The sequence below is a fragment of the Piliocolobus tephrosceles genome, chromosome 7 (genome assembly GCF_002776525.5).
Source record: "Piliocolobus tephrosceles isolate RC106 chromosome 7, ASM277652v3, whole genome shotgun sequence".
NCBI classification, from domain to species: domain Eukaryota; kingdom Metazoa; phylum Chordata; class Mammalia; order Primates; family Cercopithecidae; genus Piliocolobus; species Piliocolobus tephrosceles.
The window spans coordinates 36,714,516-36,734,446 of record NC_045440.1 but is presented as its reverse complement, the minus strand read 5'-3'; the positions used below and the strand labels follow the sequence as shown (position 1 = coordinate 36,734,446).

At 38.6% G+C, this 19,931-nt stretch overlaps 1 protein-coding gene across 9 annotated transcripts in view; it reads left to right on the top strand.

Moving 5' to 3' along the window:
* Positions 1–19,931, top strand: part of NSD3 (nuclear receptor binding SET domain protein 3) — a 110,958-nt gene that overhangs the window by 19,493 nt on the left and 71,534 nt on the right. For 8 of the 9 annotated variants that reach the window (XM_023214525.3, XM_023214524.3, XM_023214523.3 and 5 more), the window contains exon 2: positions 17,698–18,416. In XM_023214525.3, coding sequence (XP_023070293.1) covers positions 17,742–18,416 — 675 coding nt within the window. In that variant the 5' untranslated portion in view covers positions 17,698–17,741. Of the gene's footprint in view, positions 1–6,840; positions 7,021–17,697; positions 18,417–19,931 lie in introns of those variants that run through there. The other variant, XM_023214520.2, reaches the window with a different exon arrangement.

The window sequence follows — 19,931 nt, the reverse complement described above, 5'->3', positions numbered from 1 at the left end:
GTTGTCCAGGGACAAATTGTAGGTCACATCATCATGCCTGTATCTATAGATAGAACTATTTATGTTGTGATGAGGCAAGACTTCTTTCGTTGTCGTCATTGTTGTTGTTTGAGACAGAGTCTTGCCCTGTCACCCAGGCTGGAGTGCAGTGGCACGATCTTGGCTCACTGCAACCTCCACCTCCCAGGTTCAAGCGATCCTCCCACCTGAGCCTCCCGAGTAGCTGGGAATACAGATGCGCACCACCACACCCAGCTAATTTTTTTTTTTTTTTTTTTTTGTATTTTTAGTAGACATGGGCTTTCACCAGGTTGGCCAGGCTGGTCTTGAACTCCTGACCTTAAGTGATCCACCCACCTTGGCCTCCCAAAGTGCTGGGATTCAGGCGTGAGCCACCGCACCTAGCCTAAGACTTCTTTTTTAAGTGATATTTCTATTTTGGGTACCCCAAATCTGAGGTTAATGAATCTAGGAATTCCCCTCCTTCTGTTTATAGGGATGCTCCTGAAACTGAAGACAGCCAAGTGAGTGGAAAGGCTTTCAGAAAATCCCTTGTTGCTGCTGTAACAAATTACAACAAACTTAATGGCTTTAAACGACACAGATTTATTCTTCTAAATTTCTTGATGTCTGACATGGGACTAAAATCAAGGTGTCGGCAAAGCTGTGTTCCTTCTGGAGGCTGTAGGAGAGAAACTGTTACCTTGATTTATATAGCTGCTTCCTTCCTTTTTTTTTTTTTTTTTTTTGTGACGGAGTCTTACTCTGTTACCCAGGCTAGAGTGTAGGTGTGATCTCAGCTCATGGCAACCTCTGCCTCCTGGGTTCAAGTGATTCTCCTGCCTCAGCCTCCAGAGTAGCTGGGACTACAGGCACGCGCCACCATGGCCAGCTAATTTTTGTATTTTTAGTAGAGGCAGAGTCTCACCATGTTGGCCAGGCTGCTCTCAAAGTTCTGACCTCAAGTGAGCCACTCGCCTATGCCTCCCAAAGTGCTGGGATTACAAGCATGAGCCACCATGCCCGGCCCTCTTCCTCCATTTTCAAAGTCAGCAGTCTTGAAATCTCTGTCTGAGTCTGATCCTTCCCACCAAAAGGATGATGAGGATCCTTGTGATTATGTTGGGTCCACCTGAATAGTGTAGAATAATCTCTCCATTGCAGCATTGTGTTTGCTGCCATTACTATGTTCATTTAGCAGCTTTCTTCCCTCACATACTAGGGGACGGGGATACAGCAGTGAGCAAGACGCAGAAGTACGCAGTACCTTTGTTAACACGGAAGTAGTTTTGTTTTGTTTTTCTTTCCATGCCTGAAGGCACTACTACACTTTGCTTTGGAAACTAAAGATAAATCTGAACTTCAGTTATCAGTACACATTTGACAATTCTCTAAGCACTGAAGTTACTCAAAGACACCTAAATATCTCATGACATTCCAAAATAAATTGACTTTATGTTGAGCACAGGTTTTGCATTAGTCTATAAATGATACAAAAAAGGAAGTCGTTTTATCAGAGTTTCAGATTCTCATCATGTGTTATGTTCTACAGTGATGATGTTGTGACAGTTTCTCTTATGCTGTTCATAGTGAATGTAGGTTTTGTGTACTGATACAAAAGACAAAGCTTCATGTCATAATATCCCCACTGTTTAGGAAAATATGAATCACAATATGTTGTCAATTGTTTTTATCTGCTTGTAGAATTATTATTAGATTCATGGTAGAGCACATCATATTTAATGTGGTTATGTAAATGTTTAAAGTTTCTTGAAAAAAATTCTCGTCAAGTTGTGACTCTTGAATGATGTATTTATACTCTGTATTTTGAGCACTTAATAAAATAGCATCTAATTTTAATTTTCTAATGAAAAGATTACTTGCTAAAATTAAAAATATATATACTAAACTTTTTTAAAAGTTTAAAAATAATTGGGGCAAAATTTTTTTGTGTTTTCCTCTGAGTGACGTTATGTTTATGAGGCCCTTCTTAGGAAGGGAAAAACAAATCTATACATTCAGTTCAAAATCCATGCCATTAAAAAACAGCCTGTGATATTTCAGTAATACTAGTTACTTAATGGTATTGGCACATATTAAGCTATTTAAATTGTTAATCCAATCTTGTGCCCCCCGCCTCCCCTCGCCTTACTGTAATACTCTATTCTGTTTTGGATTGATTTGTTTATTGATAATGTGCCAGGCACTATAGTTGGCTCTGGGAGTTCAAGGATGAACTAGTTTCATGTCCTCAAACTTTCAGTCTGTCCGTATTCTCTGGCATCTTAGTTGTTTTTATTTCCTGGAATTTTATGGTGTGCTTTCATTAAATACTTATAATTTGGTTTTGCAACATATCAAGAAAAGCCCTTCTAAAAATCTAGATCATTTGAAACCTGTGATATTAAGAAGCCAAGAAGGTTCTCAATGGAAGTCTTTAGGTACTGGTTTATAGTAGGTCTTTGGAAAGGAGCCCCTCTCTCTTCCACTGCAGGTTAGAACTTGTTTCCTAAGCCAAAAATGCCAGAAGTCCCCTGCGTTCTCTCGCCCCGTCGTCACACCCCCAGCTTCTCAACCCTGGATATTTTCCTTTGTCATCCAGGACACTTGTCCCTTTCTGTCAGTAGGGATCAGAAAACAAGGATTTGTTCTCTGATACCCGGGACTTGACATCATACAGGCACTCAGTGTGAAATGAATAAATGCATCTCATGAAGGGCGATTTCCAAGCCTCATCTCCAGCAGTTCCCTTTTATTGCCTTTCTGTCTCCATCTCTTCCATATGGTGATGTAAGCTGTATGGCTGCAGGGACCTTGTCTGAATTTTCATCCTTATAACTTTAGTGCTTAGCTCAGTGTCTGGTCAATAGGTGCTCAATAAATATTTGTTTTATTAGAGAAACCTGTGTAGGTTGGGGTGGGGACAACTGGCTGTAACTTTTGGTCACCTTCCCATTGCTGCAGCAGCAGAGTGGAAGGAAAGGAGGTATTTACTTGAACCTCAGCACAACCTTGTCTCAGCATTCAGAGGGCAATTAAACAGCAGCTGGTGTCTAGAATTTCTGTAATAAAGTATTTTACTATTCTTTCTTATACAAATGTTTTGAGGTCACATTCACTTATGCACACACCCTTCCTGTATGTCAGGATGGCCTGTAGAATGTGTTTAGTGGTCTAATAGAGTATGGTAGGATGCCATGCCAGCAGAAGGGAATATGCATCCTGGCTTCAGAGGGTGTGTGGTATGTGGGGATGTTCTGGAAAAGCTTCTTGGAGTATTTTCACACCTCTGAATAGAATCTTTAAAGTTGAGTGGGAGATAAGAGAGGAAGAGCTAGGATGGTGGAGGGCAAGATGGGTAGGCCAAAGCAGCAGGAGAGGTGGCTGGACAGAGGAACAGGGGCCACATTATGAAGGGCCTTTGGATTTTATGCTGAGGCATGAGGAGCCATGGAATGTTACTAAGTTTAAATGGTTTGGGGTTTTGTTTTTAAGCATTGTCAATGTTGTAGAGGGTGGATTGGAGGTAGACAGGGTTGGAAGTAAGAAGAATAGCTAAGAAGATGTTGTTCTAATGCAGATGAGAAATGGTAAGACACAGCCAATGAACACAGCAAGAATCGGGCAGATCCAGAAGAAAGTTGGAAGGTAGAACTGAGCTTGAATTTATGCATTGCAGCTATCTTCTCCCAGTCTGGGGATTTATCTTTCCACTTGTGTTGTCTTTTGTGATACAGCTTTTAAAATTAACATCGTTGATTTCATTAATCATTTCTTTTATGTTGTATACTTGTTATATATTTAAGAAATCATTTCCCAGCCTGAGTTCAGAAAGATGTCCTGTTCATATTTTTGTTTTTTCTTAAAAGTTTTAAAGTTTTACTGTGTATACGAGCTCTTTAATCCACCTGGGGTTGATACATTACGTGGTGAGTATCTAAATTTTTTTCTCTATGGATAAGCAGTTGTCCCAGGACCATTCTTTGAATCTTCTATCCTTTTCTTGCTACTCTGCAGTGCTGCTTCTGTTGTATGTCACGTTCCCATAGAATGGTTCTGTGCCTAGGATCTTATTCTGTTTCATTGTCCATCTTTTTCTAGTACCTTACCTTTTAATTACTGTAGCTTAATGATAAGAATAAAGGTTTTTATTTTAAGCACATTTAACATGTGTACAAATCAGTAATTCTTTAGGTATTGGAGACTTTATTGTTGAGAAACATACATAAATGCTTTGTTGATTTTTTTAGAGCACTTTTTTGTTGAGATGTAATTTATGTTGCATAAAATTCACCCTTTTAAAGTATACAATTCAGTGATCTTTAGTATGTTCACAAGGTTGTGCAATCATCACCACTGTCTAATTCCAGAACATTCCATCACCCCAAAAAGAGACCCTGTATGCATTAGCAGTCACCCTCCATTCCTTCCCTCCTCCCAAATCCTAGCAGTCACCAATCATCTTTCTGTCTATATGGATTTGCCTCTTCTGGACATTTCATGTAAATGGAATTATATGGCATGTGGCTTAATTCTTATTTAAATTGAGTAAATTTGATAGATTAGCAGGGTATTATATAGGAATATTACTGTGTGTTTAAGAAAATAGGACAATTCAGGTGCATTAGTGTGCACCTTTAGTCCCAGCTGCTCAGAAGGCTGAGGCATGAGGATCACTTGAGCCCAGGAGTTCAAGGCCTCAGGGCACTATGATCTCATGTATGAACAGCCACTGCACTCCAGCCTGGGCAACATAGTGAGACCCCAAAAAAGAAAGACAAAAATACTATGTCTCAGTGAGGAGGAAGAAGAGAAAATCACCAATATTTATTTGTTTTGTTTTTATTGTTCAAGTGTCAAACGTAATTTATTTCTGGCTGGGAGCAGTGCCTGCAAGCCCAGCACTTTGGGAGGTCAAGGCAGGCGGATTGCTTGAGGCCAGGAGTTGGAGACCAGTCTGGCCAACACGGTGAAACCCTGTCTGTGCTAAAAATACCAAAATTAGGCTGGGCGTGGTGGCTCACACCTGTAATCCCAGCACTTTGGGAGTCTGAGGCGGGTGGATCACTTGAAGTCAGGAGTTTGAAACCAGCCTGGCCAACATGGTGAAACCCCGTCTCTACTAATAATGCAAAAATTAGCCGGACTTGGTGGTGCATGCCTGTAATTCCAGCTACTCAGGAGGCTGAGGCAGGAGAATTACTTAAACTTGGGAGGTGGAGGTTGCAGTGAGCTAAGATCGCACTGCTGCACTGCAGCCTGGGTGACAGAGTGAGACTCTGTCTCAAAAAAAAAAAAAAATTATTTCTCCTTCATTTATTGAAAAGAGTGGTCCTTCTTATGCTTTTGCTTAGTTGTTTAATGACTAAATGTCATATAGCAAATCCTGTTCTGGAAGGGTAACTTTTGTTGATACATCTTGAGTTTATTATATATAGATGGAGCTAGACTACTTTGTTTTGGATGCATGTTGTTAGTAATTATACAAAAATGACATGATTTGCTTCATGTATTGGAGGAAAGTGAGTAAAATTACGTGAAAATATAAAGGGAATATATTTTTCCCAAATTGTTTATTTTTTAAGCAAGCAGATTTTCCAGTTTAACCGAAAAATTAGTCAGCAGCTTAGAGTTCTTTCTAAGGCTACCACGGAAAGTACCTTTAAGTCAAGATATACAGATAAGGTTTACTAATATAGAACATTTGTTTTACATACTAAAATGCTGTAAGCCCTTTGTGTCATTTGGAGAATTGATGTTTTATTAGTATAACTGCTGAAAAGTAGTACAGAAAAATGTTTTCCCCTAAATCATAGCCTTAAGCTTTGAAAGAGTCAGCCTCAACCAGAATGGTAGTAAACTTCTTTAAATGATTCAGAGTTTGACCAGCAGTCTTTTCAAACCTCATAATTTTGACATCCTCAAGTTTTCGTTAAAAAAGCTATAGGAGAACTAAAAATGTGTTAAGTGCTTATAGAATTAATATATAATGGCCTTTGAATCTGAGAAGTCCAAGTATATGCATTACCATGAGAATTTAAGAAATTGTTTGGACTGGCACAGTGGCTCATGGCTGTAATCCCAGCCAGAGTGGGAGGATTACTTGAGTTCAGGAGTTCAAGACCAGCCTGGGCAACATGGTAAAACCCTGTCTCTACAACAAATTTTAAAAATTAGCCGGGCATGGTGGCGCACGCCTATAGTCCCAACTACTTGGGAGGCTGAGGTGGGAGAATCACCTGAGCCCAGGAAATTGAGGCTGCCATGAGCTGTGATTGTGCCACTGCATTCCAGCCTCAGTAACAGAGTGAGACCCTGCCTCAAAAAAAAAAAATCGTTTGAGAAGAAATGCCCACATTTTAGTCAGAAATAATTTGCATTTTACTATTGTGGTTCAAACTTTTTGGATAACTGTAACTGCCAACTGTATAACACTTGAATGCCACTAAAAGCACTGTATTTTGTTTGTGGGTGAAATAGTGAGATCTATTTTATAGATGGTGTTTGTTCCCTCAAAGGATAAAATAATCTAAAGACAAATGGAACAATCACTTGCATTTGTAATTTCATTTTTATTTCCTTGACAAAACATTTTCAAGCAGGATCCATTTTGTTTGAAAGTTAACATTGAGTTGTATAGTCACTGTTCCAAATTTGGTTATTGCTTTTGTCTGTAGTGAGGGCTAGATTAGATTCTATCGATTGTAGCTGCTTTTAGTGAATAAAAGATAAACATTTTTGTTCATTTCCTTTTTGGTACCATAGGGGCGTGGTCAAGTTCTTAGAACCAGGTGGTTGGGTTTTACTTTTTGTTTCCTCCAGAAGTCCACACCCGCATCTCTGCTTTTTCTTGTGTACGTGTGGGGTGAGGGTGAAGTTAAAATGTGATTAGAAAGGACTCATTGCTTGCAAAGGAAGAATATTGATTTTTAATGTAATTTGTGTCCAGTCCAGACAGTAGAAATTGACTTTTGCTTCTGTTCATACTTCATAGCAGTTTGGTTTTGCTGATTTTTAAAGGTATGTGTTTGGGTCCTTTAAAAATGTGTATGTATTACTTTAAAAAGGGATGAGGGGCTTGCAGTTTCATAATAAATAGCATTAAAACATACCTCCATTATTTTTAAACAATACACATTTGTTACTATATTACTAAAAATTTTTAAATTATGAAAGCCCAAATGGGCAATACCAGAATTTATAAGTTGTAGTCAAAGGGTCACTCTGATCATATACTTAGATTAAAATATTAGTAGAACACAGAACCAGAAAGAATGGAGTCTTTTAAAAAAACTGACATTAGAGGATTTTAGCATCTTCCTATAGTTATGCATTTTTTCTTCATAGAGTTTCTGGTTTCACCCTACCAAACCCATGTACTGAAAATAATGGAGCATGTTAAAAAAAATTAACTGTTCCTTTCCCCCCATTTTCTTCATGGTGTCAATTTGGGGAAAAAAATGTAAAACAAGAATCTCCCTTGATGCTGTCCCTGTCACTCAGAGATCTTTATATTCTGTGATCAAATGTGAGTCACATTCAGAAGATGTTTTTAGGGGGGCTTTGTGTGTATGTACATACTAAATTGATTTCAAAGACAAGATCCAAATACAGGATCACTGAAACATTAAGTGATCATTCAGTTAGAAATTAGCATATGAATATATTTGATAGCTTTCTCTTTATACTTCACTTCACAGAATCTATGCTTAAGCTTGTCTTTATGTACTGCATTTCAATCTTTTGATTTTAAAACAAAATGACACTCTAGTTTTTTAATGTTATGTATCTTAAAAATTTTTTTAAATAATATTTTTGCTGCATAAATTGCCAAACATGCCAGGTTTTCAAGAACCAGCATATTTGGTTCGTTACTGTAGACTGTCTGCATGCACTCCATTCCTGTTACTATGGAAACACATTGAGTGTGGATTTATCATAAACCTTGAGAAATATTCCTTGCAACAGTTCACATAAAGAAACATCTGGATCCCTTGTTTATCCTGAGGTAAAGGAAGACTACCCTCTATTCCACTATTTTTTTCTAGCTGTAAAAATTCTAATGTACATCTATCAAGTATACTTTGTTTTATAGTATATGATTGATTATGTTTACTAGAACAGCTTTGGTAAATAGATTGATTTCCATACTGATTCAATTAACTACAACTGTGACGATTGTATTTTGAGAGCTTCTACATTCTGAATTTCAGATCTACATTAATAAGGTTTTAAATAGATATATTCATATGAGTTTCTTTTTTTTAATATATCTTGGTCTTTGATTGGGTTAACACTCCCTCTGGAAGTTTATTTGACTTCATTCCAGTCTCTTGGAACTTTAAACCGTCATGAAAGTTAAGTCTAGAACTAAAGAGAATCTCAGCGGCATCTAAGTGAGCTACGTTGTTAGTCTCATTTTACCAAGGATATTACCTGAGGAGATTGTAACTGCTTTTATATTCTTTTACTACCTCCATGCAAAGACCCACAGAAGCTCTGTGACGCATTTCATTTATATAAAATAACTTCTTTAAGTTTATGCAGTTTAGTTTGAAAGATTCATTGAAGCCCCTCCTCTGAGCCTTTGAGTTAGGTTCCAAGAGCATATATAGGAATAACATTACTTCCTGCTCTTTAGAAAACTCACATAAACAAATTGTTTTATGAATAATTCTAAGAGGCATGCATAGAATATCTTAGAACACAGAGGAAAGTTACTCAGACTAACTTAGAGCTTAAGTGACTACTTCTTGGAAATGACATTCTGAGCTCAAAAAATGATTAAGAGTCAAGCAAAAAAAAATAAAAAAGGAAAAGGGTGTATTATGGATAGGAGATAAAGTTAGTAAAGGTACAGAGTAGTGAAATCATGGTGTGCACAGAAATTTCCAGTGATTTTATATTACTAGAGTACAAAAATGACTTCGGGTTGAAGAGGTAGGTTAGCGACCTTGTTTGGAGGGCCTTATATGATCTGTCAGTCTAGGTGCATGGCCTTTTTCTGGGCAGTAGGAAACCATTGAAGGATTTTAATCAGGAGAGTGATGTGGTTAGATTTACAGATTAACCTAGGAATGTATTTGTAGAGTAGCTGGGTCTGAAAACAGAAATAGGCAATTTATATGACATCTTAAAACCACTTGTAATTCCAAAAGGCTTAAATAATGATATCAATGTGAGGAATTTTTTTTTCTTTCTTTTTTTTTGAGATGATGTCTCACTGTGTCATGCAGGCTGGAGTGTAGTGCCACAATCTCAGCTCACTGCAACCTCCGCCGCTCGGATTCAAGCAATTTTCCTGCCTTAGCTTCCCAAGTAGCTGGGATTACAGGTGCACACCACCACGCCTGACTACTTTTTGTATTTTTAGTAGAGACAGGATTTTGCCATGTTAGCCAGGCTGGTCTCAAACTCCTGACCTCGGGTGATCTACCCACCTCACTCTCCCAAAGTGCTGGGATTACAAGCGTAAGCCACTGCTCCCAGCCTAAGGAATTTTTAAGTATAATTAAATATAAACTTTCTTTTATTGAGAAGGGACTGGCATTTTAAACATAGAAAAAAATGAATATATATAGCACAACATGTAATTCTATAGAATCCAGCAATACATTCCACAGAAATAATTGTTTATGAATTTGTTATAGTGACTTAAACTATAAATTTAGCACATTATGAAACCTTAATTGATATTTATAGGCTCAAGTTGTTCATCTGAAACACGTGACATGATTTCTTTCTTTCTCTCTCTTGCTCTCTTTTTTTATTTTAGAGAAAGAGTTTTACTGTGTCACCCAGGGTGGTCTTGAATGCCTGGCCTCAAACAGTCCCTCTACTTCAGCCTCCTAAGGAGCTGGGATTACAGGCATGAGCCAGCATGCCTGGCTTGATTTCTTTTCCTGCTTTTGTTTTTTTAAAACTCTGTATCTGTGATTTGGCTTAAGGATTCCATAAACTTATCTATTATCACCCTACCACCCCCCACCACCATGAATAAGTTGGTAAATAATAAGAGCACTAAAGCTTTGACTGATAATTTTCAACTTTTTTTGCTTATTTAAAACTGTATAGTTTCAGCAAAATTATAAGTATTCATTGATTTATCTTTTTAAAAAAATTAGCCTAGAAACATTGTTCAGATGATGAATTTATCAGAAATGGTTTTATGTGGTGATTTCATTGACTTGAAAGTACATATTAGAATGGATAGATTAGTACAATTATTTAGTCTCCCACCAAATTGTTAGTTAACTCTGGGGAGTGGGAGTGGGAGTGGAGAAGTGTGAAGTGAGGTTCTGTTGTTTACTTTACATGTTTAGGGATTATGGGAAGTAAGCTTTCTTGTTAAGAGCCGATGCTGTGGAACACAGTGTGTGTTTGAACCCTCCATTTACTTGGTCTCAGACTATGGGCAAGTTATTTGATCATACTGGCCTTGATTTTTCATTTGTAAAATGGGATAGTAATAGTCAAATGTAAAATGTTTAGAATAGTATTGACACTAAGCCCTCAAATGTTAGCCATTAATATTATTGCTTTAAAAATAAATTGAATTGAACACACTATCTTTATCAGGGATTTATTAAGGACAAAGGTATAAGAATTTTTGCTGGCCTGTACCAAGTAGTTTGAAAAGCAGTGCGTGAAGAACACCTTACTTCCACATCCTACTTGTTTCTTGTGGCCTAAGAGCCTCCTTGCCCAGCATTGTTCTTCTCAAATGTCTGTTACAATTGTAGTAGTAACACAATTCAATTCTTAGTCACCTTCTGTTTCACATTGTTTGCTACTATTTTATGTGTCTTACTCACAAAATCTTACATTATCTTGTTAAAGAGATTGAAAGTACCTGTAGGTCAGTGATTTTTTTTTTTTTTTTTTAACTTTTTACCAGTTCTGTGTGCCCAGCATTGCAATGAATGATAATAATAGCCAACAAGTGGCCAGGCTCTAACTGTATGCCAGGCTCTGTCTTAAGTGCTGTTCATGGATTAACTCTTAATTCTTACAGCAACCCTGTACAAGGTACACAATTACAGGTATCCACAATTTCTGGCTAAGGAAACTGAGGATTAGAGGTACTGAATAAGTCACCTAAAGTCACACAACCAGCAAGACTTGAAGTATGCTTTTGAACTTAGTTTGATTCTGAACCTGTGCTCTCAAGCATGGTGCTCAGTAGAGCCTCCTAATTTAATTTAGTAAGGTCTTAACCATTGTGTCAGTTGGTGTGTCTGCTGTGTGAAGGCTGGCCGCCAGACCCCACTGCCCATAAAAATCACTATGTAAAGAAATGTAGATGTAGTCCCAAAATATCTGTTTTTATAAACCACCAAAACTGCTTTCTTGATTGCATTGTTGTATTATTTGGAGGCATAATATGAAGAAGTATGGCCCTCTTCATGCTTAGGGTTTCTAGAAAATATAACAATGTGGCCCCTTTAGCTTGTTTGCTCAGAACATGGCACCAGAATTTAATGGAGGCTCATATACCTTAGGTACCTGTAGCTTTTTATTTTTAGTACTTCCTCCAAACACTAGCCAAATCATTTGGGGTTTTTTTTCCCCAAGCTTTTCAGTTTTAAAATTTTCAAACCTTTAGAAAAGTTAAAAGAATTTATGTTCAACACCTAGATTCACCAGTTGTTAAAATTTTGTCTCATTTGCTTTACTCTAGGTATATGTACCTTTTTTAAAATTCTGAACCATTTGAAAGTTGTAGATACCATGACACTTTATCTCTTTACCACGTATTTCAGCATAGCTCTCCTAAGAATGAGAACATTCTCGTATATAAACAGAATAGCATTATCAGGCCCTTGAAATTAATAGCTCCATTGTTTAAAGCCAGTTCATATTTTAAAATTCTCTAGTTGTCTCCACAATATCTGTTTAATCTGGTGTTTGTGTGTATTTAAATCCAGGATTTAATCAAAGTTCATGCATTGTATTGGGTTGATAAATCTTGTCTCTTTTAATCTAGAATAGTCTTTCCACCTTTTGTTTGTTTTAGACAGTAGCTTTTTTCAAGAGCCCAGGCCAGTTGTCTGGGAGAATATCACCCATTTTGGATTTGTCTGACTATTTCTTCACTTCATATTCAGTTGAAGCACCGGGAAGAATACTTCAAAGGAAGAAAATGCAAGATTTGCTAAATAACTAGTTTTATGGCTTAACAAAGAGGGAAGAATCAATCACCTATGAGCCTGAGATTTCTAGTCTGGGAAGCTAGAAAAGTGATGGAAGCAATGACAGACTGGGGTAGTCTGAAAGGGACATTGTGCTAGGAAAAGGACAGTGCATTTAGTTTTGAACTAATGACTTTTAAGGGTTTAGTGTAGTTGTCCTTAAGTAGTTGGTTATTCTCTGGCAGTGGGATATTGTGAAAAAGAGCACAGGATTAGAAATCAGGAGACTGATTATTTTTCAAACTTTATTACTAATTAGCTTTGTGGAAAGTCAGTATTTCATTTTATTTTATTTTTTTTTTTTTTTTGAGACGGAGTCTCGCTCTGTCACCCAGGCTGGAGTGCAGTGGCCGGATCTCAGCTCACTGCAAGCTCCGCCTCCCGGGTTTACGCCATTCTCCTGCCTCAGCCTCCGGGTAGCTGGGACTACAGGCGCCAGCCACCGCGCCCGGCTAGATTTTTGTATTTTTTTAGTAGAGACGGGGTTTCGCCGTGTTAGCCAGGATGGTCTCGATCTCCTGACCTCGTGATCCGCCCGTCTCGGCCTCCCAAAGTGCTGGGATTACAGGCTTGAGCCACCGCGCCCGGCGAAAGTCAGTATTTCAAGTGTTCTGTGTAGTTACCTAAAAAATGAAGTTAATGCACACCTTGCCCTGCCAGTCTGACAGAGTTGTTTTGAGGATCAAATACAAATGTATATGAAAACACTCTGTGATACGAATGTATATGAGTTCACTCCGTGGACTCCTGTGTAATTATAAGAAGGTAATGTTATTTTCTTAGTTCAGACTAAAATGAGATATTTGAAGTTAGGGCTAGAGAAGACGGGAAAAGGGGAAAATATAAAACTTCTTGTGTTTGAAACTCAATCAAAAGCATCAGAAATCTCAGTCTCTGAATACATATGCCTGAAAAATCCTGAAGACTGTAATTTGGGAGATGAATCTGGAAGCTGAGCTTGTATACGACAGTTATAAGAACCAAAAACACAGGTTGCATCTTGTTAGATGTCATTATTTGACTTGCCTTCAAGTTGGAAGTATAAATGAGAACTTTTGAATTCTGCCTGTATAGTTGCTCCGTGCTTGTTAACAGACTTTTTGAACATTTCCTTCTTATGTCTGTTGCTGTGAGCTGTACATTTTTGCCAAAAGTTAAATTAAGGTAATGTTTCAGTTCTTAAACATTGTCAGTAAATATGGTATGCTAATCAGGAGCACAGACCCTGGAACCAGACTGCTTGGGTTGAATCTTAGCTCTGTCAATTAATTACTAGCCATGTGCACTTGAGCAAGTCATTTAACTTCTCTGTGCCTTGGCCGGGCGCGGTGGCTCAACCCTGTAATCCCAGCACTTTGGGAGGCCGAGATGGGCGGATCACAAGGTCAGGAGATCGAGACCATCCTGGCTAACATGGTGAAACCCCGTCTCTACTACAAAATACAAAAAACTAGCTGGGCGAGGTGGCGGGCGCCTGTAGTCCCAGCTACTCGGGAGGCTGAGGCAGGAGAATGGCGGGAACCTGGGAGGTGGAGCTTGCAGTGAGCTGAGATCCGGCCACTGCACTCCAGCCTGGGCGACAGAGCGAGACTCCGTCTTAAAAAAAAAAAAAAAAAAACTTCTCTGTGCCTCTATTTCCCTATGTATAATAGGAGATAATATCTACATGAAGGTTGCTGGAAGGATTAAATGTATTACTTATGTCAAGCACTTAGAATGGTGCATGGCACATACAGAGTACTATGTAAGTGTTAATGGTGGTTATTAGAATATTTGTGATTTTGATAGTGACCAAGGAATAAAGTACCTGAACAAAACAATTCTTTTCCCAGAACTGATAGCTGAGGGAAACAGAACTGGTACAGTAGTAAAAATCATGGACATCAGGAGCTTGAGATCAGCCTGGGCAACATAGTGAAACTCCATCTCTACAAAAAATACAAAAAATAAGCCAGGTGTGGTGCGTGCCTGTAGTCCCAGCTACTTGGGAGCCTGAGGTGAGAGAATCATCTGAACCCAGGAAGTCAAGGCTGCAGTGAGCTGTGATTGCATGTTTCTGCCCTCCAGCCTGGGCAACAGAGTGAGACCCTATCTCAAAACAAACAAACAAAAACAACATGGACTTCAGAGTCAGACATGCCTGGATCCAAATTCGAGTTCTCCCCCCTTGTGGTTTAAGCAGGCCACCTAACCCTTCTGAAGCTCACTTTCTTTTACCTGTGAACCAGAAATCACAATCCCTATCTTGCAGAGTTGTGATGATTAAATGAGCTGATGTGTAAAGTGCCTGACCCTGAGGTGACACTAAGAAAATGAGAGTGCTCTGGATCCCTCCCACCCACCGCCAGTGTAAAGCAGGACACACAGTTCAATTTCTTGTGTGCGGTCTTATTCATTTGTTTGTAATTTTAGGACTTCCAAAATGATTTCCGTTTGTTAACAGCAGAACAAACAGTGGCTGTATAATTGGATACACCTTGAAAAGTGTATTGTCAGCTTTGTTTCCCGCTTCCATTTGCTTTTTGGGGTTGTTTTATTATTACAGCAAACCTACTGGAACCAAGATGGTAGACACTGTTAATCAGTCTGTTATTAATCTATTAATAATAGGCATTGTTAATGATTCTGTTATTAACAGAGTCGAACTGGAATGTAGCCTCAGGATCCTCTTTTTTTGAGACAGAGTCTCACCCTGTTGGCCAGGCTGGATTGCAATGGTACGATCTTTGCTCACTGCAACCTCTGCCTCCTGGGTTCAAATGATTCTCCTGCCTCAGCTTCCCGAGTAGCTGGCATTACAGGCACCTGCCAGCATGTCCAGCTAATTTTTGTATTTTTAGTAGAGACGGGGTTTCACCATACTGGCCAGGCTGGTCTCAAACTCCTGACCTCGTGATCCACCCACCTCGGCCTCCCAAAGTGCTGGGATTACAGATGTGAGCCACGGCGCCCGGCCTAGGATCCTTCTTCACAGTATTCCAGGCAGCTACAATCAGTTCATCAGAGTTGATATAGTTGTGAAAACTGGTTTGTTCTTCCTGCTTTAGAACTTTCTATAAGAGGCCGGGTGTGGTGGCTCATGCCTGTAATCCCAGCACTTTGGAAGGCCGAGGCGGATGGATCATGAGGTCAGGAGATCGAGACCATCCTGGCTAACACGGTGAAACCCCGTCCCTACCAAAAAAAAATACAAAAAAAAAAAAAAATAGCCAGACATGGTGGTGGGCACCTCTAGTCCCAGCTACTCAGGAGGCTGAGGCAGGAGAATGGCATGAACCTGCAAGGCAGAGCTTGCAGTGGGCTGAGATTGTGCCACTGCACTCCAGCCTGGACAACAGAGCAAGACTCCGTCTCAAAAAAAAAAGAACTTTCTAGAAGAAATGCTTATGGGATTATCAAAATAATATATGGATTGTCCATTAATCTTCTATCCTGTGATGTGCACTTGTCATACCTTATGACAAGGGACGGTGGTCTTGTAGCATTTTCTAACAGATGCTTATGTATATTGTAACATTATTACATAATGTAGGCATCTTCGGACACCTACTAGAGGAGATGCAATAATTGAAAGATTATAATGCAATGATCCAACCAAGAATATACATCAAAATTACTGGGGATATAGTCTTAAAAAACTTATGCCCAGGACCCCACCCCAGATTTATTCAATTAGAATCTTTAGGGGATAGACCCTGACACATACATTTTATAAAAGTACCCCAGATGCTTCTGCTATATATAACAGTTGTTAAAAATAAGTAGATACTGGCAACAGTGTAGAGAAGCACAAGCTATTGGTATGAGAGATCATTGACATAGTATAACCTATAGAACAATTTTACAGTATCTATCAAAATTTCAAATCTGTCCTGTAGAAATATATATGTGCACAAAAATAGAGTTTCAAGAATGTTTCAGGCCAGGCGTGGTGACTCATGCCTATAATCTCAGCACTTTGGGAGGCTGAAGCAGAAGGATTACTTGAGTCCAGGAGTTTGAGACCTGCCTGGGCAACACAGCAAGACCCTGTCTCTATTTGAAAAAAAGAGTAAAGAAAAGAAAAGAAAAATAAATAAAAATAAACGAGGTTTTCTGCAGACATATTTATTAAACAATTGCGAGAAACTATCAGTACACAAATGGTTATAATACATTATGGTAAATACCACGTTTATTTGCTATACAACCATTTAAAGAATAAGTATGAAAATTGTCTATACATGCTGATGTAGAAGCATATCTAGGATATATTGTTAAGTTAAATAAGCAAGTCACAGAATAAGCCCTATTTTAAAATTTTTATATGTAAAAATGTAGAGAAAGATGTGAAAGAATACCCATCGAAGTGTTTATAGTGGTGGTCTTGGCACAGAAGAGTGGGAATAATGAAGTGGGGAGAGGAACAGGCCTTTTCACTTTGGTGTTTAAAGTATTTACAGGCCAGGCATGGTGACTGACGCCTATAATCCTAGTACTTTGGGAGGCTGAGGCAGGCGGATTGCTTGACCCCAGAGTTCAAGACCAACTTGGGCAACATAGTGAAACCCTGTCTACAAAAAATACAAAAATTAACTGGGCGTGGTGATGCATGCCTGAGTTCCAGCTACTGGGGAGGCTGAGATGGGAGGATCACCTGAGCCTGGGAGGTTGAGGCTGTAGTGAGCCATGATTGCACCACTGCATTCAAGCCTGGGTGACAGAGTGATCCTCTGTCTCAAAAAAAAAAAATTGCAATAACATTTTATTATTTTTGTAATTAAAACAACCACTGAACAAAATATGAATGATGTTAAAGGAAGTTCTTATGGAAGCAGATTGATATGTGTCAGGACACTGCTTATTTTGCAAACACCAGTTTTAACTTGAGACTTATGATTTCTAACTTGGGAGATGAAAAGGAATGTCAAAACTATTTCGTGTGTTGGCAGTAATGATAAAATCTTGTTGCGACAGTTGTTGTGAAAGTAATCAGGAGTTTCAAACAGATAAGCATTGAAGATAAAAGGTATTTACCCTGTGTCAGAATATTGGTTATCTGTTTTAGAAATGTTTAGTGTCTATGCATATCTGGATATGAAAATTGAGTTCAGGCCGGGCGCGGTGGCTCAAGCCTGTAATCCCAGCACTTTGGGAGGCCGAGACGGGCGGATCACGAGGTCAGGAGATCAAGACCATCCTGGCTGGCACAGTGAAACCCCGTCTCTACTAAAAAATACAAAAAAAAAAAAAAATTGCCGGGCGAGGTGGCGGGCGCCTGTAGTCCCAGCTACTCGGGAGGCTGAGGCAGGAGAATGGCGTAAACCCGGGAGGCGGAGCTTGCAGTGAGCTGAGATCCGGCCACTGCACTCCAGCCTGGGCGACAGAGCAAGACTCCGTCTCAAAAAAAAAAAAAAAAGAAAAGAAAATTGAGTTCAAAACATTTTAATTTAATCCTTTTTCAGTTGATTAGCCTCTAGTCAATGAGAATATTAACACCTTCTAATCCCCTCTTTTATAATTTTAGGCCCGATGAGAGAAAGGGAAAGTTAAGGATGCTGGAGCAGAACAATGGATTTCTCTTTCTCTTTCATGCAAGGGATCATGGGAAACACAATTCAGCAACCACCTCAACTCATTGACTCCGCCAACATCCGTCAGGAGGATGCCTTTGATAACAACAGTGACATTGCTGAAGATGGTGGCCAAACACCATATGAAGCTACCTTGCAGCAAGGCTTTCAGTACCCAGCTACAACAGAAGATCTTCCTCCACTCACAAATGGGTATCCATCATCAATCAGCGTGTATGAAACTCAAACCAAATACCAGTCATATAGTCAGTATCCTAATGGGTCAGCCAATGGCTTTGGTGCAGCTAGAAACTTTAGCCCCACTGACTACTACCATTCAGAAATTCCAAACACAAGACCACATGAAATTCTGGAAAAACCTTCCCCTCCACAGCCACCACCTCCTCCTTCGGTACCACAAACTGTGATTCCAAAGAAGACTGGCTCACCTGAAATTAAACTAAAAATAACCAAAACTATCCAGAATGGCAGGGAATTGTTTGAGTCTTCCCTTTGTGGAGACCTTTTAAATGAAGTACAGGCAAGTGAGCACACGAAGTCAAAGCATGAAAGCAGAAAAGAAAAGAGGAAAAAAAGCAACAAGCATGACTCATCGAGATCTGAAGAGCGCAAGTCACACAAAATCCCCAAATTAGAACCAGAGGAACAAAATGTGAGTTGAAAAGTCTTTTTGAAAAATTTTGTTCTATTTCACATTTACTGGAAGTTCAAGAGATCTTTTTGGTTTTTATCTCTTTAAATATGAATCTTTCTGATAATTCCTTTTTTCTAATCACTAGGAAAGTGTTTGGAATATTATAATAGATGCTGAGTATTTGTTGAATATGTGAATGGACGTTAGTTAAGAAATATTTTAAAAAACATATAAAACGAATCTTGCTGCTTATGTTTCTTTGTCCTAATGGCCTCGGTTATTTTCATTTGCTTACAATAGACTGTTGGTTTTTGAAAATGAAGAGGAAAGGCAAAGATAAGATAGTTAATTATATTGGGTTTTCATTATTTTAGACCAACTTTTGCCAGTAGAGCTTAGATTTAACACTCGTTGCTAATGTTTGCTACAAAATAACCTGAAATAATAGAAATCTGTTTATTAAAATCAGTATTAATATATATTGATTAAAACTTCAGGTGAGTTTTTATAAAAATCATCCTTTATAGGTAACTTAAGATATATGCCGCTGAATTTTTTAATATCTGAGGTTTCAGCGCGAATTTGCTTAGCAATAACATAGTAAGTATGTAAAAAATAATTCTAGCTTAAATGAAGAGTTCATAATATGAATTGCAAATGTTTTCTAAACTTTGACTTGGGAAAACTATATTTATTTTTGTGACAGCTATCTGCTTTTATATGTGTTATGCCTGAATAAGTTAATGTATTTTCTATTCAAAGAAATGTTTACTTCTTACCAACTCATCTTTTCCTTGGTAGCTGGCTTCTATTACTTCATGCAACTCACAAGTGATGTTTTTCTGGAGTAAAGGTCACAATGGTTCTAGACTCTCACAAGTCCCAGTGTGACATTTCAACATGTTTTCTCATTTCTCTGTAGTTTTCTTATTTATTCATTAACAAATGTCGGTGAAATACTCCTCCTACTGTGTGCTAGGCAATGCTCTAAGAATCAAAGGTATTGCAATGAATATAAAGTAGAAATGAAAAGCCTGGTCTCAGGATGCTTATATTCTAGTGAGGGGAGCCAGAAAATATATATATATATTTATGCATGCATATGTGTATACATAAATTCAGATAGCTTTAGATGCTGTGAAGACAATAAAACTGGGTAGTGAGATAGAGTCATCAGTGATGTTTCTAGTAGTCATTTTGCAATTAGATTCTAAAACCAGTTCTGTCTTTGTTAGATATCTGCTATACCTAGTTCTTTATAGCACCTAAACCTTCAGTTAACTATTAGAGCTCAGGATTACAGTGCTTAGATTTTATTTTGTTTTATTTTATTCTGAGACGGAGTTTCACTCTTGTTACCTATGCTGGAGTGCAGTGGCGCAATCTCTGCTTACCGCAACCTCCGCCTCCCAGGTTCAAGCAATTCTCCTGGCTCAGCCTCCCAAGTAGCTGGGATTACAGGCATGCCACCACGCCCAGCTAATTTTGTATTTTTTTTTTTTTTAGTAGAGACGGGGTTTCTCCATGTTGGTT